The sequence below is a fragment of the Salarias fasciatus genome, chromosome 10 (assembly GCF_902148845.1).
Source record: "Salarias fasciatus chromosome 10, fSalaFa1.1, whole genome shotgun sequence".
NCBI classification, from domain to species: Eukaryota; Metazoa; Chordata; class Actinopteri; order Blenniiformes; family Blenniidae; genus Salarias; species Salarias fasciatus.
The window spans coordinates 9,714,113-9,737,238 of record NC_043754.1 but is presented as its reverse complement, the minus strand read 5'-3'; the positions used below and the strand labels follow the sequence as shown (position 1 = coordinate 9,737,238).

The following is a 23,126-nucleotide window of genomic DNA, read 5'->3' as shown; positions in this document are numbered from 1 at the left end:
ACAATCAACTGTTGCTGAATATTCTGAAAATGTCATAAAAATATTCTCTCGGTAGCAAAATTCAATGATGCAAGACAAGCTAACAAAGTTTTGATGCTAGCTCAATAATGCAAAAATTATATCTAGTAGTTTTGTCAGTTTTTGGTAAATGCTCTTCAGTGTGACATGTGTCATGATAAATGTGCAAAAAGTAATTGGGTTACAGTGAGAATTGGATTAATTTGGACTCTGGATAAGGAATATATCCCTGTGGCCAGCAGATGTCACCTTTGGTTTGAAAATGGTTTGACAAAGTGAGCCTCAACCTGAAGCCTAATAGTTTAAAGTCTGTGTTTCTATTTCAAGCTCATAAATGTAGACATGGCCAACATGTTTATGATATTTTGTGAAAATTGGTTTAAGCTAATTTCTTAAACAGCAACAGCTGCCATCATCAACAAATTCCCCAGCACCACTTTTTTTTTTTCCCACAGAGCAGATGGGCACTTGTGTGGATGGCAGAAATAAAACAGTGTGCAGGGAGAGGGAACAATTTATGTGGGTAAACAAGAAAGGAGGTGGTGACCTCCAGAATAAAAGGAGCATGTGAGCGGGAGGTGGACTAATTTAAGCGATCTTTACTCCAGCACAGTCTTGAAGCCCTCTCAGTACCTCTCCGGCCTTCATGAAAGACCACTTAAAGGGCTGAAAAACATTCCAGAGCTGGAGAGTACCTGGTGACGGAGAGGGGCTTTAGCCGAGAGCGAGGGCAGGAGGGACGGGCGGCTATCATGATCACAAAACACATCACAGAATCGCTTCACATCCTCCACCAGGAAACTGATTTGGTTGCTTTGCTTTGTTAAATGCAGATACGTTCTTATGGACCCCTTTTTCCTGCACAAAAGGAACAGGTCGACCTTTTTAGACTGCTGTGGTGTTTTCACACTTCCAGAAAAGAAATAAACAGATAGAAAACTTATTTCTGTGCAAGAGAGGATGGATTTTCAGTTGCTCACAAAGGTTTGATTCACTTTGAGCTTTTAGTTTATCTGCATACTTTTCATTAAATAAAGCTATTCAAAATAACTTCAGAAGTTGCAAGTTTTGCAACTTCTGAAGTTATTTGTAGGAAATTATCAAGACATAAAGCAACATATCAAAACATAAGCATATAAAGATGTGTGACGAAGAGTTGAATAATTGAAGGGAAAGTGTGTTTCTCATTATGAAACAAGTTTCAAGGAGGAACTTCATGATGCCAAAATTCATATAAAGAAGAAGCCCATGATGGAACTATGCTGTTTTTCGGCATTTTCATTTCTTCAAAAAAATAAAGCTTTCATGTTTGTGCCCGACTGGCAGTGCATTCACTTAGGAATGATGAGAATGTTCTTCATATTTTAGATTCAAAAAGCTCCTGTTATGCTCACACGCACATGGATGTGCACCAACAATTGCACTGTAATGTAACAGATGAATGGGATGGTGAGAGAGTAATTGTATCCCCTGTGACTCAAATTAAAGCACTGACCCGGTTAGCTATCTGTCACCAGGAAGGATGGAGGGGGGAGTTGTGCGCTTCTCTTCCAACTTTCAGTTCATCCCACCCACATTCATTTTGCAAAGATTACCACTATTAACTCCAATTCTAATGAAAGCAGCATCTCCTGACATTTATATCGGCTTTTCAAATCTGTGGTGTTTAGTCCTTGATTTGAATTGAAGACCATAATGTATTTTTTTTAAAAGATCATTCATGGGAAAACTCATGTTATCCTGATCAACTGGTGATGGTCAGATACACAGAGAACCTCCATGACTGAGGTCTGCACTGTGTGGCTCCTCACTCCATCTACTCTTGACATGACTCTCTGAAGCTTCAATTAAGACACACAGGCATGCACACAGCAATGAGTAATAACCCCACAAAACCCTCAGTTATCATTTGCACTATACATTGCCAGCGAGAGCACCCATGTTTGTTAAATAATGATGATAAATATCACTTATTTAAAGGATTTTTTTTCACCAATCAATGAATGTTTACCATACTAAAATAGAGACATTTTCATTTGTCAATGTTGGAAAAATAAAAATGCAGTTAGCATTAGAGATCCTGTGTGGATTATGTGTTACAGTAGACAGTGGATATGGAATACTTTTAAAGAGGATCACAGAACTGGCAAAGCTGAACTGGATGAAGACAAAACTATTCATTCAGGAGTGTACATGCCACCTACAGGCCACATACCATAATTTAATAGGATTTCATTCCTCCATTCATTCTACCCAGCCATCCAAACATCTATTATCTTCCGCACCTGACCTAACAGGCTGAGTTTAGAGGAGCTATTTTAAAAGCTGAAGCCTTTTTGTACAAATGATTTAAGCCAGTTTGCATGACAAATATGTCAAGTTTGTATTTGGGCATTCCCAAAAACACTAAAGGTTTGTCATAAACAGCATCCTAATATTATGAGGTTGCATTAGGTTGCATGTTCATAATGAGGCCCTCAATTATTCTACACGATTCACAGGTCTAACTTTCCCACAAATTGCATTGATTAATGTTTAGTGATTTTAAAAACCGGGTGTGAGAAAAACAGACAGAATAGATTGAAAAACTGCAGTTTTTGACAAGAGGCAGAATAAACGTGATGATTGGGAATGCCGGGATTTAAAAAAAAGTGATTTGAGGAATCAATACTTGTCGGGTTATCAACAGAGATGACGTAATGTGTATAGGAATAGGCTCTTCCTCCGGGGGGAGGTTCTAATGGAGCCACGATTGATGGCCGTTCGGCGGCACTGCCAGGTGAGCCCCGCCTCCCCCCGCTCCGCCGGTGCTGATGGTACAGTCCACATGCAGTTCAGAGTTGTTGCTGAGGAGCTTCCACTGTTCGCCACATACCGTTAAATTGGCATGCGTCCTACGCTTTGGTCCTGGAGCAGGAGGCTGCACCGCTTTTCAAAATGTTACCGCTTTCCCACCGGAGTGAGCTCGGGCCGCAGAGCCGGGTCGCGCTGTTCCACATCCTGTGCCTCATTCCAGGTGAGTCTCGAATCCTTTTGCACGGTAGTTCCGGCGGTTCTTGCCGCACGCAGAAGTTTTGAGAGGCAGCAGCCGGGTGTCCTCCGCGCGCATCCCGCAGGAATCTGAGCGAGCCGCTCGGACGAACCGGCCGCCTCCGTGCGCTTTGCGTGGGGGACGATTCCGAAGTTGCAAGTTTATTGAATGACCTTTTTGAAATGCCAAAAAAAACTTGCTTGCAAGTTGACTTCCCCGCCTCGGAGCGATCCCTGTCCGCCGCCGCAGATGACGGTAGACCCGAGGCTGCCATAGAAACTGTCTTTATAGCACAGCCAGGGATAGTATGCACTTAGTTCTACACCGGTGTGCTGCCCACACTGGGGTCAGTGCAAATTCACTGGTAACCCTCTATTATCTCCAGAAGACATATCATGTCGGATTAACACGCTGATACAGTGAGTGACTGTTTTTTTGAAATGTTAGGGGAACTTGGCTCCTCATGGCAGACCGTGGTAGTGTGGCTCCCAGGTCGGGATGAGGGTCATCCACCATGAGCCCGCCGTCCTCCATACAGGAGGAGCTCAATGTGGTTCAGTCAGACAGCTCCACCTTCAACCAGCCCAACTTTGTGCCCAGTGATGTATTTCTCCTGTTAAATCAAGTTATCTCCAACTCCACCTCTATACTGTCTTCTCTGCTCTCAACAAGCAAAAATAAAAGTTAATTTATTCAGGGGATATGATGTTCACAGGAAGCTCCCTTAAAAAAAAAAGTCAGAATCTAATTATCAATCAGATCAAACACTGAGAATTAAATATTGATTGTAGTTTACATGTATGCCGGCCTGTTTGTGACACAAAGCCACTTTAACATGTGGAATAAAACATTTTATCTTCTTGTAATGGAAAGGCATGCCTTCACAGCTGAGCTTAACCCTTATAGTGCTGGAGTGAATGAGGTGAGACGCTTTGCTTCTAGTGGCTACACATAGAATTCCCTGTTTCAGATCGAGGCCTGGGAACCCTCCTGTGTGCAGTCTTCCTGTGTGAGTTGATTTTCTGCAGGTATTCCGGTTTCCACACACTGTATTTAATCATTGCCGACTCTAAATTTTCTGTGTGTCTGTGTGTGCTTCTCTGTGATGGACTGCTGTTCTGAGCCCTGGATGTCTCTCCATCCAGTGCAGTTTCCACATTCCATGTCTGAAAGTAAAAATGTGTTGACTGAACAGCTTTCTGTGTAACACAGTCAAAGCAAAAGTGTCACATTAGTAGTTTATTTGACTAATGAAGCCTACACCAGCCTCCACCAATCCACCCACCATTGTGAGGGACCGCTCTTGTAATGAACCACATGGACCGGTGGCCAGGAAGATCCTCATGGGCTCATGACTTTTCCTCAACTCTTTTGATGAACACTTTATTGGCCAGCTCCCATATTTGGGGTAGTTTAGTTAGTGCTGGATCTTTTTGATTCTTTATTTTTTTAAGTGGTTGAATGGCAACATATCTACTTCACACAATAGTATGAACCTTATTGTGTTTTCCCCTTTTGACACCATACTCGAGAAAGTCACGTTCATCAGAATCAAAATACTTTAATAATTCTGATTGGTAAATTATTTCATAAATATTTAAATATTGGGTTTAAACTTAATTTGGCACTTCAGAACGGTGACATAACGTTGTCCTTTGCGGTCATTACCAAGATCCCGAAGTTTCTTCTTTAACAGTGGGGGCTAAATTAAAGAGGATCGGCAGGTTAACGTTCCAATTTAAGTCTGCTTTACATCTCAATGAGGGGTTCGACCTTGTGCATTTTTTGAATGCAAAACAGTTTCACACATGCTTAAAGATAATGATGTGTAGGCTTTTTAAAGAGGGAAAATGTTTATCTCAACTTAAGTGTTTGTAGCCGAATGCCGCATTTTCTTTAAGCTGCAGTAAGTAGGACTTTTGCGAGACAGCCCTTTTGCATGAAATGTTAATGGTCTTTCTGTGGTGTAGAAAATAGCACAGATTAGGGAGATGGCTGGAATATGAAGACAATTTCATCAACGTAAAGTACCCTTTGCAACTAGTTTGCAGAAGTTTGTGTTTTAAAACAGTTCTGTATGAATTTTGTGTTAGTTTGACGATGTAGTGTAGAGGGTTATTAAGAACACCAAAACCCCAAATCAGGTCATGAATCTGGATCTCAATATGGAATACAACGCTATTTTTGCTGTGAATTAAAATCCTACGTCTTTATTTGGCTGATTGCTGCTCATTATGCGTCAACATAGTCTGTCTGGAACCATATGTTTGGTATTAATTGTGAGCATTCTGCGGTTGTGGTACCACTCACTTTATCTTTCTACTAATCAATTGGAATGAAACATTGAAAGACAGCCTTTGTTATCATAATGAATTAAAGTGATTTTATTTGCATGCACAATTCATTCAGTCTGACGCCATTAGCACTACGTGATAAAGCCCCAGTGAACACTGGGTATCCCCCGTATTGAGTGGCCGTGGAGAGGTTGGAGAGAACAATGGTTTAGTGAGGAGAGGAGGACAAAGAAACATCGGTTGACCGCAAGTCTGTACTGAGAAACAAAGAAAAAGACTTCGCCCGTCTTTCCACTGAAAAATTGTTGCGTGTGTGCCAAAGAGTTTGTCCAAAATCAGTCTGTGTGGGAACAAATTGCAGCCCACTGTAATCTGGTCTAGATAAAACTCAGAAAATGAAACACTCAACGCCAGTGAGAGTGAGCGTGAGCTGAATATGCAGTGGGAAACTTACCGCAGACACACGGACCACCAGCCCAATAACAAAATGTGTTACAAATAACTAACTTAAAGCTCGACTTTTGAATATCTAATCACACTGTTGGAGCTCCTTCATAGGGAGGACTTCCTGTTCTTTCTCTGATGGGAAGCTTTTGTTATGGAACGGCAGCCTGTGTTGAGGAGGCATACGTAGGTGTGTTTTTTGGACATGGTGTAACTATTCCTGACGCAGCCAACGAAATTTGGTTATTTTCAATGTTCTTTTAAAGTTTTATTTCAACTTTTTATTTATCAGGACTACTTGGAGAAAAATGTGACCTGTCTTATGTCTTTGTCTGTCTTGTTTGTCGTTTTTTTTTTCCTCTCTCTCTCTGAAGCAACAGTGCAGCTACATACATTTGCCCTTAAAATGTAAATGTTCTCACTCATGTAAGAAGCAAATTAAGCAGTTTGGCAACAAACAGCTACTCCTCAGACTTCATGAGAACATTCCACAGTGACAAGTTTGCTCAGCAACTACCTATTTTATTAAAAAGTGAATCAAAGTGGTGCCTCCTGAATGGACTTTCCTGTCACAGATAGTTAAGTTTACCCAGCTCAAGGTTTAAGATTGTATTTTTAGTTATTGGAGATAGAAAAGGTTGGTTAAAACGGGCCTCTAAATGTGTTTCTGCCACTTTCACCTTAAAATCATCACCACTGTTCTTCTGATTTCCACTTTTAACAAGACACGCTGCCCTCTAAGCAAGATACACATATTAATACACTTACTGCCACATAAGTGGCGCATGTGAAGGTAATATTGACTAAAGTGAGAAGGAGCAGCAGTGTCCCCAGAGAGCAGCGTGTCCTTGATGCCAGGATATCTCATCTGTTTTCTACTCTGTCAGTGAGACACATTGTGTTGAATTTGCAAAGCAAACTGAGAGCGTCTACAGAAGCCGCTCTCTCTCTGTCTTTCTCTCTCTCCCTCCCTCGCTCTCTCTCTCTCTCTCTTTTTTTTTGAGGATATAAGGATCGCAAAGAACTTAAAAGAGCATTTTCTTTTTTTCTGTGTTTCTGAGAGTACGAGCGGGAGCATGAAGGAGTTGCTATTGCTATGTCAAGATAGGCTGTAACATAAGATCAGAAAGACTTTGCCCCTATTCTCATCACTTTTTTTTTTTTTTTTTTATTCCGAGTTGGAGAAAACGAGGGCGCGCTTATGTAAGGTTGTCGTCATGTCGCCAATAAAAATTTAATATAGTCGCTATACCTCTCCCATTACATATTCAGCTCAAGGAAAACGCTGCTTTTTTCCTCTCTCACTATGCGGCGACTCCCACCAATCCAGTCCCATCACTCAGGAAGTGAAAGAGTGGGCTCCGTACTCCAGGAAAAGCTTGGCGTACGGCAGTGGCTGATTCAGATGTGGCATTTCACAGTTTTCATACAAAACCATAGCTGAGTAAAAGGTTGGATAACGTCTCTTACGTTTACACTCGGATAATATACGTCATCTGCTGCATCTGTGTTTCCATTTATGTGGAAATCCAAGCCAGTTGTACTTTGTTTATAGTTTTTTTTTTTTTTTTTTTTTTTTCCATTTAATCAAAAGTATTTGTTCCCTGTTGCCCTCTGTAACCTTGCCCTGGGGCATTAGTGGTGACACACAGCGCATTTGCAATCAGGCGCCTTTTTATTTCAGTGTGTTCTCTCTCTCTTTCTCTCTGTCTTTTTTTTTTTTTCTTCCTTCTTGTTTCACCTGACTCAATCTTCTGCTTTGAGCGTCCGGGGGTGACTTACTAATCAACTTGAGCAACTGAACCAACAGCGAATACAAGCTTGGGGCTTCCCTCTCTGTTCAGAGCAGATCTCTACGCCTGTGAACTGTGGGTTACACTCAACACGGGATAAATCTGAGTCCATATGTCCGCCTGCATAAATCCATCCTGCTCAGATTGTATTTGTGTTTTTAGAGCTAAATCTGAAACAGTTGTTGGTTGCTGTAATCATTCCTCCTGTCTGGCTGGCCTTCAAGAGATCCTGTCCTGACGTGTTTCAAACGGAGGAAATCCTCAAACGCTGCGTGGAAATCAGTTTCAAGGTTCATCTGAAGTTCATTCTCAGCGAGGCCATAGCAGAGATGCTCTGTAGTTCTGAGTATTGACATCTCCCCACTAATTTTAACAATTTTGATTAATCTACACTGACAAAACTACATCTAATGGCCTTTCTCCCATGTATCAGCCACACCAACGCGTCTACCCAGACAGTTCAGACAAAAGACTGACTGGACAGACAGGGACAATTCACACATATCTCTCTTCTGCCCCGCAGCTCTTCTCACTGTCCTTGATGCTAATAATAGTTATCTCTGGTTCACTACCATGATGCTAATGACATGGGTGTTTTCAGTTTGGACATGGTATAAAAAGATGTGTATGAATGTCCATGTTTGAAAGAAGAGAAACACGGCTGTTGTTCAGTTGTAATTATTTTGGGCAGTTTTCTTATTATTATTCAGTACTCTCCCCCATGTGTGTTATTGCTTATTTAGTCCAAGATTAGTGTTTTAATGGTAATCCTAAATTCATGCAAAATCTAAATCAATATAATTTGTTATTCTTCCAGGCAAACTTGTATGTATTTATATTACAGTTCTGGCCAAACTTCAAAAGCACTCTTTTAAATTGACATACCTGTTGGAACAATACTGCCTATTTGTCATTTTGATGGCGTACAAACTCACATCAACATTACAGAAAACTCCTCACAATGCAACAGAAAACTTCTCACAATGCAACGGAAATCCATCTTTCTCCCAAACTCAAATTTTCTTCTGGTGACAGTTATGAGAAAAATGAGACATTTGTACTTAATACTTTTGGGAACTGGGAAATTTCCTTCAGCACTGCCAGTATTTGAGGACACGGCATTTTTTTTTTTTCTTTTTTTGTCGGAGATTGGTCAGAGACAGAGCTGTTTTTGGCCAAACAACAATAGAATATTTGGAGTCAGTTGCCAAGCAGCGCAGCAGGTTTTGATTTATGATGATGTCTTCCTGCTGGCGGCTTGTTGCAATTAGTGATCTAGTCGCAGGCTTTTTGCAGCCTGAGCGGCGTTGTATTTTGTTTTCAAATCAGTAATGATATTCCTGGGTTCTCTGCGCGCCGGGATCCTGGAGAAACATTTCCCTCCGCCACTGCCACCGCCGCCGCCGCGCTTCAGACGTGACTCTCGCCTCTCCTCACTCCCAGCCTTCTTTTCTTCTCTCAGCGATGATGTCACCATCATCTTAGCATATCTCTTCCCTTCCTTTCTTTTTCTTTTTTTTTTTCCCCCCTTCCTTTTCCTCTCCTCCTCCGCCGGTCGGTCGGTGGCTCGCAGTCTGTTCTGTTCGCTTCTCTTTGACCTTCCTCAGAGTGACATTGAGCTCTTTGCTTTCAAGACATGCCACATCACTGACAAGTGCAGGTGACAGGGTGCATGGGTTAGTTATATTTGGACAAAAGACATACGGGCGGGCTGCTTTTAAGTCCTGAATTCAGGTCAGGAGAAGGAAGGCTACAGAGATAAAGCAAATTCATCAATGAGAACACTGAGTCATAGCACTCGCTTTATGCTATTTGTTGAGGAGCCCAGTGCCTGCTGTGCTGGTATCAAGTTTTGATTACAGTTTAATACCCACAGATGTCAGATGGTACCAGACTTGGACGGATATGAAATAGATTTTAAGCACTGACGTCACTGGTAACTCCAGAAATACCCTTCTTTCACGGATGCTGTCAGAGTATTCTCGATTTCTCACTCCGTATCGGATAGATGACTTTGATAGTCCTGTCAGACAATGTAACGTGCAGCACAGCCTCTTTCCCACCGAGTCGACTAAAGAAATGTATTCTCTTTCAACCCCAGCGGTTCATCTCGTGTCATCATTAAGAGCTGCAGCAGTGTCTTCTTCTCGGATAGCTCCGCTTCGGTATTACATTTCTAAAACAAAATGTCATAAGATCACAAATTCCTCTGTTGAGACTCTATTTTTTTTTTTTTTTATCTATCAGAGAATATCGTTTTGTTTTGTAATTACAAAATTAGCATAAAATTGTTAACACTGGTTCTGCAGCAAAAGCCAAAACCAACGGTCTGAAATAATTACTGGCAGCTTTTACATTGAATATATGCTTTGAATAAATTCCTGCCCAGCAGTGTAGCTTTATAGAAAACCAGTGTGTTTCTCCCATCCTTGATTGATTAAAGCTGGTGTGAACTAAAACTGAGTCGCATCACCTGAATTATAATTTGCGGTATTTTCCTACAATGAAAACCTTGGTAATTGCAGTCATAACTTGAACCAAAGTGTCTGTGGCCGTTTCGCTCAGTCAGACACGTTAGTCATCATTTATTTTCTTTTTACTGATTGCATTCCTCTATCTTAATTGTTTGAGCTCAAATGTCCCCGCATATTAAAATTCATGCTCTCGTCTCCTTACAAAGCCTCTGTATTAATGTCCTTTTCACTCGCAAAGAGTGGTTCCCTCATTCCTCAGCATCAAGTAAATGATCCTCCAAGTAAGTGGTTTTCAAAGCGTTGTGAGGATGAAGGACCCCCGTCGCTGGAACTTGAACCACATTGCTCCACGCAGCAGCCCGCCACCTCCAACTCTCACGCTTTGTCTCACGCCGAGTAGTAATTTCTGGTTGCGTGCCAGACTTGTCGATGTTTTTCACATTATTGGATGCCATTATTAACGACTATCGAGATCCAAAAGCCAGAGAAATCATCACTTTTAATTTTATGTATGTGTTGAGTCTTTCTACTCTGCAGGTTTATACTCTTACAGGAAATTCTGTTTTACGTCATTTAGGTCTCCAGATTATTAATACTTTCTGTGGCCTGTTGGCGACTGGCCTTGGTGACGACGCTGTGTGTGTGTGTGTGTTTGGCAGGTGTGTGGGGCAGTCAGGTGGTGGTGCCTCAGAGGGTGAGCGCCGTGCTGGGGAAGAACATGACGTTAGAGTGCCGGGTGGAGGTCGGCACAAACCTCACGCTCACTCAGAGCTCCTGGGAGCGCCGGCTGCCCACGGGCTCCGTCACGGTGGCCGTCTACAACCCGGAGCTGGGCACCTCCATCCCCCCGGAATACGTCCAGCGCCTGCATTTCCGCGCCCCCTCCTCTCACGACGCCACCATCATTCTGGAGAACGTGGGCTTCGCCGACGTCGGCCTCTATACCTGCAAGGTGGCGACGTTTCCTTTGGGAAACACTCAAGCCTCGACCACGGTCAACGTGCTCGGTAAGTTTGCAGCAAACCATTCACTTCAATTCCTCACCTCTGATTTCTTGATGGTCACAAATCAGTGGAAAAAAATGATTCATGTAGGCTGAAAAACACAAATCAAGTCAGTGTTTTTCACAAGTCTTCCCATAAAGCTGTTCTAGAAAGGTTAGTCTTTTAGTTTTCTTTTGGATCGCAGGTTGTCGCTGCCGGTTCGCGAACAGCTTGTGTGTGTTCACTCAGTCTGTTTTCACATCACAAGGGTGGCTAGAGCAGCTAATGACGGGTTGGACTGAGTTGTAGTGGAATGAAAGCGCTGGAGAAGTTGCAGTTAACGACGCACGGAAGACAAACACAGTATCAACAGTTTCCCACACTGCAGCTACAACCTCAGAACCCGGCCGGTTTCTAACGTGGCACGCCGTTATTCCTCTCTTTCCGTTTCTCCCTCACCCTCTTAAATCACAGTGGAGCCCAAGGTGTACGTGTCGGCCGGCTCCACGGCCCTGATCGATGGCGGCAATGAAACGGTGGTGGCCACCTGCATCGCCGAGCGAGCCCGGCCTCCGGCGGAGGTGTCCTGGGAGTCCAACCTCTTCGGCCAGTCGGAAGTGCAGCTGTTCGACGAGGCCAACGGCACGACCAGCACGCAGGTCCGCTACATCTGGCAGCCCACGCGCCACGTCCAGGGCCACGCGCTGACCTGTGTGGTCCGACACCCGGCCCTGCAGAACGACTTCAGGATCCCGTACAGGCTCAATGTGCAATGTGGGTCCCTCTTTTACAATTTACACTTCAACTTTGTTTCGTCTTTTTCATTTCGGTTAAACATGCCAAATAATGTAAAAAAGTGAAATACATGCCAGGCCAGAAAATACCTAGTGCCTTAAATCGAGAAGAGAAGTTTGTACAGTATATAATGCGTTAGATTTTTAAGGTCTAAGATCAGACCATTTGCAGCCTATTCTGCACTTTCGTCCTCACGTGACAGCTCTTAAAATATTTAAACTCTAAATTCAGAAAGTGCTAGTTGATAGTTTTCAGAAGTATTTTACTTGCTGCAGCAGTTTGACATTTATTTTCCAAAAAAATGTGGAAGTAGAGTCCACCCCCGCCCCACCCCAGGGTCTCTTAAAACCCATCCGCATGTTGTTTTAAACTGTTATCACTTTCAATGACCTCGATTATACTGAGAATAAATGCAGTTCAGTTGTTTGAATAGTGATTAATAATGTTTCTCTAAAAAGGCATCGTCATGACCAGCAGACTTTTCCTCCCGCTGCCTTTCTCACAGGCTCCTCGCTGCTAATAATCATGTTTTATTTGTCATTTCTTATCCCTGCACTCCTAAACTGTCAAAAGTAGAAATGTTTTCTTTCCACCGAGCACTGCGGAGCAGCAGCAAACAGACTCATGAAGGAGAGAAATTAAACACTTTGAAAGTGTTTTTTTGTTTTGACAAGAAGTGTTTGCTTTTGGCTGACTTGCTGTTTTGAGAGAGATGTGAAGCAACAAAAGATGTTCTAGTTCTCCAATAAATGGATCATCAGGGGAATAAATGTACAGAAAACTTTTTTTTTTTCTTAAGACAAAGCCCTAGACTGTGCAGTTTATGTAGTTTCAAATGAAACTAATGCAGACCGACAAGAGGAGTGAGACTTTAACAGACGGCTCCATCGGCTGACGATTTGATTTTGAATTGTGAAAACTCGTGTACAGTGTGATAGATTAAGTGAAATAGGGTTTTGCTGTGGCTCGAATTATGCACAATTTCTCTGAGTTGTTTTCCCTCTGGCTAGTTTTTTTGTCATATCTGTTGAATCGTTTGTATTTCTTTTCTTCCCGTAGTTGCTCCCGATATCACCGTGGTGGGGTACGACGGCGACTGGTACGTGGGCCGGGAAAACGTACAAATGACGTGCAAAGCCAACGCAAACCCCCCGGCTCATCACTTCAGATGGATCAGGTCTGTGACTGGAACGGCAACGGGAAAACCTGTGCCTGTGACTGCAGCAACTTGGGGAAATCTCCCTCAAAAAAACCCGCAGCAGAGCACTAATGCGTCTTAACGTTTGCGTTTCGCAGGCTGGACAGCGAAATGCCGGAGGGGGTGGAAATCATAAACAGCACTCTGCTCTTCCTGCGGCCCCTCCAGCGGAATGACTCGGGAGTTTACAGGTGCGAGGTCGCCAACGACATCAACCTCCGCAGCCGAGACGTGCGCATCCTCATACAAGGTGAGCGGAGCGTGCGCGCCTGAAACACCGCTGACTCCCACCGCCGTCCCTCAGGAAGCACTGTGCCTGCATGCATGCGCGTCATAGAGGGTATCACTGCCTGTGACAATGTCCTTCAAGCTGAAATGTGACACTGGATCACTCGCACCGATTCTGCACGTCCTGACAGCCTATCAAACAATCGCCCCACGGTGCACAGCGTTAGATTCGGTCCTAATTGCATGCTGATTAGCCCAGATCAACACTTGATCTCCCCGTGCTTAGAAAGGCTGGGGGGTTCCTGTGCCAAACAGCTGCAAATAGTTAGAGCCTCTTCAGACCAAAGTGCACTGCCTCTGCTCTGTCCTGCTGGCTTGGCCTCCGAGTACGCCGTGTCCCTCTGTGTATGATGAGCATGTTCCTCTGGTTTCTCACAAAAATCCGTCTTGTCTGTGGAAGCGCGCTCCCTGAATGAAGTTCTGATTATGATGTGCATTTCTTTTTCATCTCGCTCTCCTCGTCTTTCTATGTTCCTTTTATTTCTGCATGTGTCATGCAGTAAGGAGCAAAAGCCTGCAGCCTGACTGTGAGATGATGTCCCAGATTCATAAAACATTAACTAGTTCTTTTCAACTGCTATTTATTATTTATCATCCATATTTCATTTTCCTTTGAGAGGACCTGTATGGGTGTGTGCACTAGCCTACGCATGTCAGTGTACTCTTTTTGTTGTGCTTTGTGTGTGTGTGTGTGTGTGTTCGTGTCAGTTGCGTTTGTGTGTGTGTGTAGAGTTGTTCACTTTCATACTTGGGAGCTGCAAACCTCTGGAGTTCGAGTTTCTGATCTCTCAGACCTGAATCCTTTGCGTCACATCTGGCTTTGCAGCAGGATAAAAGTGGCACAGCTCATTTTTTCCAGCAGCATTTTGAAGTTTTGAGATTGTTTCCATTACATTAGCCTAAGTTTAACGCCTTAGGTTTTTCCGTCTGTGGCCATAACGATTATTTTATTTCATTTTAAGGACATGACTAACATACTTTCAAAATAAGATCTTAAATGGATATTCTTACTACAATCTGGTTGAAACCTTTTAAAACGGATGAATCTATATTCGGTATACGGTATATATAAATATATAAAAAGTGTATTTTGAATGTACAGTGACCGGAAAAATAAAACTAACTAAAAATCTGAAACTCATATTTTATCAATTTATTATGCTCTAATGAGTTAGATCCCCGCTGGCAAAAAAAACTTATTATAAATCCAGTAACTTTTTACAATAGCTTTTTGGCCTTTATTTGAATTGTTTAACTCAGTATTACTTGAAAATCTGACCTGCTGGAGCAACAGTGGCAAGATGAAGAGGACGGAGTGTTCAGTCATATTTTCCTAAAGTCAGAATTCACATTCCTTTCCCTAAATTCAGTGTAGCTTTAGGAGCTTATTTTTGTTCTACACTGGTCTCAGGAAGGAAAACGAGTGAATAGACACGTTGCATATTAAAGAGCTGGATTCAGACAATTTAAACTTCAAAATAACACACTCAACCCAATTAACTGATCATCAGAGCAGTTGTTAATTAATCATTCATCAGTCAAGCAGGTGATTGCTATTTATTTTTTTTTAGAGCTGGTAATTTTAATGACAACACACTGCTTTGACCAAGGTTACAGAACGCATAAAACGTTATTAAAAATTTAACGAGGCAGTAAATACTTATTGTTATTCAATAAGAAAGGGGGTCAAAACGTCGTGTGTAATTACACGGACCTGTTGCTTTCATTGTGAGAGAGTATATTGCAAGTTGTTGTAGTGATCAGTTCATCTGTGGGATCTTATCAACATAATGTTCTTTTTCTTCTGGAAATATTGCTCAAACCCTTCTGCAAAAATCCAGTGTATACATGGTTTATGCTCCCAGTATCAAAGTCTACATCTCACGTTTCACTTGCTCGTCCTTGTATCGCAGAAGTTCTCCAGAAACTGCTGCTTTGACTGCGGACGCCATAGTTTAGTCGACGTTTTAGCCAGCCTGTCCCTTCTTAGTGAAATGCTGATGTAGTTGGCATTGACATTCTCTGCTTCTGTCTGTCCATCTCTCCCTTTCGCCCTGTGCTCCCCTCTCGCCCTCCCTCCCTCCCTCCCTCCCTCCCTCCCTCCATTAGATCCTCCCACCATGCCTTCCACCATTACCGCTCCTGTCCTTCCTGGCTCTTCCTCCTCCACCTTTGTTGACGAGAAGGGCCTTGTCCTTCTGAGCTCCCCCACCCTCGAAGCCCTACCCGAAAGTAATCTGGGTTCCATTGTGGGCGGGGCCGTGGGCGGGGCCCTGTTCCTGCTGCTGCTGCTGTCTCTGGTTGGCGTGTGCTACCTGCGGAAGCAGCAGACGTTCCACGGGAACTACTACACCAAGCAGTACCTGGGCCCCAACGACCTGCAGAAGGCGCCCGCGCAGCACGAGCTCCACCCCACCAAGGCGGGCTCCAGCTCCCACCGCCGCGACCACGACCGAGAGGAGTGGGGCGACCGTCAGCTCAAGCAGGAGCGCGACCGCCGTAACCATAGCGACTATAACGGGGAGGAGTACCCCGTCAACGGGTACACGAGAGCGATGAGGGAGAGCGGCCGCCACCAGCAGAACCACCACCACCACGAACACGCACAGTATTCCAGTCCGCAGCAGGCCAGACGCGCCCGGTACCCTCACTCGCCCCGGCCCCGGGCAAACAGCACCCCCTACATGGCGGACGACTGCTACGATAGCGGGCCCGAGGGCGACTACGTGTCCCACACCGACGGCTCGGTCATCTCGCGTAGGGAGTGGTATGTTTGACCAGCTACCCGGGTCTGCAGCGGCAGAACGACAGAAGGAATCGGAAGGTCGTGTTTATTAAATTAGGAAGAAACACTTTTTTTTTCTGTCTGTACACACACACACACACACACACACACACTACTTCTAATCTATGCTGTAGATCTCTTGTATTGTTCAAGCGTCCTGGTAGACACTTGAGTTCCGGACTTTCTGGCGTGGACAGACTTGGAACTGTACAGTGGGACGGTTAACACCTGCGTCCTGAAGCGTCTGTCCAGAGTAATGGAAGATATGATGTATGTATTGTCTCTGCCTTACAACTTGAACTGCCACAGATACTTTAGCGTTATGTTTTTTTTGTTGTTTTTGAGTGAAGGCCCTGGGGGCTTCAAGATCACGTGTGAGTACTACAAGAGGTTTTTGTTTTTTTGTTTTGTTTTTTGACAGATCAGCATCGCTTGACTCTAATTTAGACTCTAGCATGTCGACATCGCTTCAACCATTCAGTATTAGCTGACATTCTCGACTGGGACAGAGCGCTTGGCTGAAGATAAAAACCATGTAATTCAGAGGGTCATCAGTCTGTTTCCTTAAGCGCAGTAAGACACAGCCGAGCCATAATAGACTAATTTATTTAAAAGGGGATTTGTCTTGCTAACAAATCAGGATTCCTTTGTGACTAATGACCTCCGCACACTCGAGATCCTAAAATGTATTGCACTGCCATTTGCAGGACTTTCTAAGTGAAGGTTGACTCATTTTTTTGTTCTACTGAAATGACTACTATTATTTAAATCTGAATTGTGAGCTTGGGGACTTTGACCACTACGTATCTCAGCGAGGTGTTAACCTTCGGGGCTTTTCTCTTCCATTCCTTTCTTTTTGTCTCTTATACTCATGAGAAGGAGAGGGAGAGAGAGCAGGAGGTGAATGGGGGCAGGTCAACAGCAGACTGGGTTTATCTCACAGGTCAAGCCTTGATATAGAATAATGATACAAAAAAATCCCAAGCTAAAATAAGAAGGGTTAGGGTTCTTCTTTTCGACTCTCCATCATTTGTGTGAGTTACAGAAAGTGTTCCAGGTTTATCATCTGCTTCAGTTTGTGTCATTCTTTTCTGTCCGTTAATGGAAGTTGGATCTCCTCCGCATTCGGGAGTGCTCTGAGCAGGCCGGGGTTCGCTGGCCGTCATACGCTGGCCTCCTGGTTACAAAGCCTTTAGTTGCACAGAGAAATCACTCTGAGGAGCCGGTCGGGTCTACCGATGGTCTGATTTCACCGGCCTGACCCAGTCCAAGGCGTCGGCAGGCTTCATGTCATTGGTCGATCAACATGATGTTGCTGCATCCTCTGGCGTTCACCCCTTTCCTTTTTTAATCGGTATTAACGGCGAAGCATGCGTTCGGTAGTCTGAGCACTTTCTAGTGAAATTTCCTCAATCCTGCCTGTGATTTTCAGCACTTTGACTCAGTTCTTCATTGGCAGTACAGGGACAGGCAGTGTTTGGTTGCACTCTTTTTTTAGCCTCTTTTAGTGAGCTTTAAAGCCTCAGTATGATTTTTTTTTTTTTTTTTCTTTTTCTGAAAGACTTTTGATGCTAGACTTGCGGTTGAATCCGTTTCATTCGCTGATCGTCCCGTTTCATTGCCAACGCGGCACGCCATACCAAGTACTGTGAGCTGCGCGGATGCTCGTGTCTGTGAAACCACAGCGTTTCACGAGCGAGACCTACACAAACACATTTCTGATGGTGGATTTTTTTTTTTGGCACATGCACCTGTTTACCAGACTGCATGGAGGAGAACCAACCGCTTCTTTCATGTACACTAGTTGTGAATACATGCCCAGTTTAGTCGTATGATCACCTATATGATATTTGATGCCAGATGCCAAATATTTGTTTAACTTGTATGTATTTAAAAGAAGAAAAAAAAAAGAAGGAAAAAAAAAAGATGACAGTGTTTCACATCTGTATTCCTGACTAGGTAACAAACAATCATTTAGCTTAATATAAATGACTAACATATCACTGTTGTATACAGGGTCTTGTAGCCTGAAATAGAAGTGAAAAGGTGCTTTAATATTACATTAACAGTTTGAATGGGAATTAATTTCTATTTTTTATGGCTCCCCCACCGACTACAAGTAAGGGTGTGAGCTGTGTGCGTTGGATAGGCTGCGCTGTACATTGTGAAACTTGATAACGAGCCGCAGCAGCTTGAGGCCTGAACTGAAGTCTGTGTTCGTCACACTTGCCGTACAGTAGCAGTAACTTGTCTCCATAGACCGAAGATGCAACATTTCAACAACTTCAAGCTACGGCGAGAGTTTATAGTCTCACCTAAACTTAACGTACCCAAGTTGTGGCGTCTGAGAAGCGTCCTGTCGGTGGTAAAAGGTTAGTTTTGTGGTGCACGAAGCATCTGACCCACCGGGACCTTCTCTCCTGCTGCTTCTACTCGGTCCAAAAAGTTTTCTCCGAAGCAGGTTGGGCACAGTTTTTCTTGATCTCGCTTCTCAGTTTCTGTGTCAATATTCCATTCAAATAAAACGTGCATGCGGTTATTTCTTTAGCAGCCTGATTTTGACTTATTGACTGAAAGTATTGATTTTGGGGTTCAGAGTGCCGTCGACGTCTCTTGTTCTGCCTTTTCTGGTCTCCCCCACGTGAACGCAGCACACAACAGGAAGCACGGCAGCCTGAACCCTCCTTGTGTTTGCCTCTATGCACTAAGACGGAAATTGCTCGAATCGATACGTTATTTTTTGCTTGGCTCATCAGTTTGCCGCCCCGCGCCCGGATTAATGAAATTCTTTGTACTGTGATATTGTGTATAGAGAAGAGTCATCAATATCCTCACCTTTAAGAAATGTTTCTTCAATTTGGGTTGAGATGTGCGTACAACTAGTGCCTTAGATACCTAGAATAAATGTCTGCGTTTCCTTATTGTTTACCGATGGATGACATGTAACGGCCTGGTATGTTGCTCTGTGTGAGAGTCTGTTTTTATTTTAATTCCCACTGTGTCAGGAGGAATTCTTGGTGCCATATCCACTCCTCTTCCCTGCACTCCCAGTAATTTGCAAACCTAACGGCATCAAAACACACAAGGCAAAGCTTGAATGAATTTTTTTTTTGGATGTAATATGTGTTACATCTTCTCTACTTCACGGGTATGTCAGTTTTTGTTTTTTTGTTTTTTTTCCTCTCTGTAGAGTCAATGTTGTATGAAAGACTAGAGGAATTATCTCTAGTCTCACATTGTCAATGAAAAGCACCTTGTGGTCATGTTTGTGTTTGTATATACAGAACAAAATGTAAGTTTCTGGAGGAAGGGGGGAAAAAAAAAACATGATGGTGACAGCAGTGGAGCATTATTTTGTCAATCTTTTTGAGATACTTTAGCTCAATAAAGCACCTTAGCACCTGTGAGTTATTTTCTCTGGAGGGTTTTTTCCTTTTTTTTCCAGCTTGCCGGTACCGACTGCTCAGTCTCTGCCTCTTTGTTCATCCATAAATGACATCATCTTTAGCTCCCCAACGCGTAATGCTGCATAACTCCCTCCACGCACACGCACACACACACACACACAAACTCGTACGTGTATGTGGGACTCCAGGCATGATGTAATCCAAAATCATTTTTCCTCACTTTTCTTTTTTTTTTAAATCCTTTTTTTCCTTGAGTAACAAAATGTTATCTCCCTCATTACTGTACAGCTTTTTCGCCGCTTGTTTGTTTGACTGCAACACTGAGCTGTTTGTCTCGGCTGGTATTTCCGCGGACAGGGGGGAGACCCGGCACCTCCTGAGCTCCTCACTGCTCCGCTTTGTTTGAGGACAGAAAGGCCCTCGCCCTCCCTCCACAGCCCCCCTCGTCTTTGTGAGTCCGCCGCCCTCCCCACCCCCGTGTCTTTCTCCCACTGTCTACCAGCTGGTAAAATTAAACGCTGAGTGTTTCTGACTGGCCCAAAGTCCCCACTCTCCAGCCCATTGACTGTCCCCATGGCAACAAGCTCATCTGGAGCTGCTGATGGAGGCTGTCTTCCTACACCGGCTCTACCTGGCCGCAGAAAGGAGGCAGGGGGACGGGGCGGATGTGGGGGGGGGGGCGGATGTGGGGCGGGGGGGGAGGTTAACCGTGCCGCTGTGAAGGCGAGAATTAGCCGCTGGAACTGTGAACGGCCCGCTCGTAGCCCGGCGCGCCGGCGGAGAGCTCCTCTGGATACGAGGCCGCGGCGCATCGGCGTGACCTTGACATCGCCGGGCTTGCTCTCCAGTTCCCCTCTAGAAGTCTCCGCTCAGCTGACCTCCATCCTCTGCTGATCTTATCGTGGTCGCAGCCGCCGCCGTTCCGACCTTGAGCGTTCGGTTTGACGCAGCAGATCAGTTCGGTGCCCGTGACGCCGTCAGTCGGCAAAGAATGAATTGAATTGTTGTTTGAAACACTTTCAGCGGAGATCGGGTTTTGCCGTGTTTATTCTTGCAACTTAACAGTTTCCAAGGATGCTTTTCACAACACACAAAGGACTGAGCAAACGTCTGAGGAGGCGCACAGGGAAGCAGCGACTGTGTGTATATGAGAGGTTTTTATATTATCTCCGCAGCAGAAGTGGGATCAAACTGTCACAATCTTTGCAAAGCTTCCTTCCCCCCGCCGCTATTACACCGGCTTCCGCTCCCCGTGGGCTCGGATAGTCTGGGCAGTAGCACGACCCCCGAGCTTTAAGGATGAGCGGAGATGGGGGTGGAGGCTTGTCTTGCTCCTTCACTCGTGCTCAGGCCAAGAAATGTGCTCTGTTTAATTCATAATAAGTGTCTGGGAGGTTGACCTCGCTGAGCACCCGCATGCACTTACCCCGTCTTCGCAGCGCTGCAAGATGAAGTACCAAAGTAGAAAAGAAGCAAAAAAAAAAAAAAAAAAGGGGGACAGAAAAAGCCTGGAGTGAAATCCCAATGTGGAGAGTTTTGATCCAACACTAACACTCGTAATCCTACACACTCCCTCCAGAAAAGATGCCATTTGAAACAAAGACGCGTCCATGTGGGAGAGAAATGCTCAAACAGAAAATTCACAACTGTCCTAAATCTTTAACTGAATTCACTCTCTAAACATGCTGGTTACCATACTCTTCTAATTTTTCTGTTAAGGCCTAAAGTTAAATTTTCTCCATAAATCATTGATTTGAAGCAGTTTTTGAGTCTCTTGTGACAGGATGAAACTCTGTGAAAACATCAGTCGTCGGACATTAAAGCAGCTTGCCTGATCAACGGCGTTTCTGAAGGTATTTTGATTAACGAGAGGCCCTTGTCATAACTCATCAGCCAACAAATGTAATCGAATGGTTGCTCGCTGCGTGAATAGCGAGGGGAGGGGGAGGGGCAAAGGAAAAGAGGATAAAGTGGTTGCTTTCAGGGTCGAGCTTGGAAATCCCAGCCTGTTCAATCTGCATCATAATTGAACTGTTATTTACAATTCTCATCTAGGCTCTTTATTGATTTTCTTTTTTTTTTTTTTTTTTACTCCCCCCGACCTCAACGGCTGAATCAAACGAAATTGACCACTGCACACTTTGCCTCCGCTGTCACCTTTTGTCCTCCGGTTCCTTCAGTGCCCCACATTTCAGTTTTTTTTTTTTTCCCACATTTCTGCTGATTGGCCAAAGCTCGCTGCTCTGTGAGTTTAATACATCTTAATCACGATTAATCCTAATCCCCTCAGTGGACGGCATGAAGCCTTTGCAAGCATATGGCCCAACAAAGCTAATTTAGCACACTCTGCAATAATATGCACAAAGACAAAAGGAACAATGATGTGGAGTCTTGGATGGAGAGAGATTAGGATGTGGAGTGAATAATGAAGATCTTCTGAACTACTCACTGTTATAGACCGAAAACAGAGCAACAGGAGAATTAACTTTAAGATGTAAAAAAAGGCATAAATTAGATTTCCAGAGAATTGCAAGGAAACTTTTCTGTTCTTGAACCATGAAGCCACTTCTTGTCTTTGCTATTAATAATCTGCCATAAACCTACAAACTTTGCTATAGCAACGCCATTACACACTTTACTCTTTCTGTAATTGTTTTGGTTTTTTTCAGTCTGTCAGTTAAATTCACTGTTCAGAGTTACGGAGGGAAATATTTTCTTTGACTTTTTAAATGCACAGAGCAGCTGTTTGACCAACGTCCCAGTGCTTCACACCTTCCTGACCTCTTGATTCCACACATGCTTTTTGTCAAATCAAGACATTTTTGGCTTAATTTTCTGACTTTTTGTTTTCCACCATTAAAAAAAAATGCAAAATACAGGACAACCAGCGCTGGTTAGACAGATTCGGTTGGGGGGAGACTATTAAAATACCAATACATCAATACTGATGAGCAGTGAAAGAAGAGAGTGGTTTGGTAAACAGAGCCAAACCTCTGAATAACTGTCCTGAAAGAAAAGAGAAACATGTTTCATATTAGCAGAGGAAGGGCTTCTTTCTCACATCATTCGTCCAGATCTGTCATTTTGAAATGTATTCACCGCTTTCTTTTATTTCTTTTTCATGTAATTGTTGAAATACAAATATCTCCTTAAGAAGAGGTAGACTTATGATTTAGAGTAATTTGGTAAAGTCACCTGTTTTAATCTGCCTCTACTATTCATGACAAAGTTATTTCTCTCATTTCTTTTAACTGGTGTTCATTTTTCATTTGTGAATTTTTTTTTTCGTCATCAAAACAATAATTTCTACAAACTTGCCAGTCAGTGTTGGAAACTGTATTCTGTTCACAACAAAATGCTTGATTTAGTTAAATAGCATCTAATATGGTCCTTTAAACACTGCAGTGCTTTCATCTTCCTTCCTTTTTTCCCTCTTTGGCAATATTCAATATGATACATTTTAACTTTAGAGCACATTTCGAGACTCTCAAGCATTCTCCACGCTCCTTTTTTCTTCCATTTTCCAGTAATCTGAAGGATCGTCCTTGAGCACACGGTGTTCGTGATGACTTTCAGAGAAGAACTTGTACTCTTCAGAACACAATGTGCTCTGAGT

At 43.6% G+C, this 23,126-nt stretch overlaps 1 protein-coding gene across 1 annotated transcript; it reads left to right on the top strand.

Annotated features, from left to right (window-relative positions):
• The first annotated feature begins 2,863 nt into the window (after positions 1–2,863).
• nectin3b (nectin cell adhesion molecule 3b) lies at positions 2,864–16,333 on the top strand. The gene is made up of 6 exons (XM_030101668.1): positions 2,864–3,034; positions 10,714–11,061; positions 11,512–11,811; positions 12,892–13,009; positions 13,129–13,280; positions 15,428–16,333. The coding sequence occupies exons 1-6, from the start codon at positions 2,956–2,958 to the stop codon at positions 16,093–16,095; spliced, it is 1,665 nt and encodes a 554-aa protein (XP_029957528.1). The 5' UTR covers positions 2,864–2,955; the 3' UTR covers positions 16,096–16,333.
• The last annotated feature ends 6,793 nt before the right edge of the window (positions 16,334–23,126 follow it).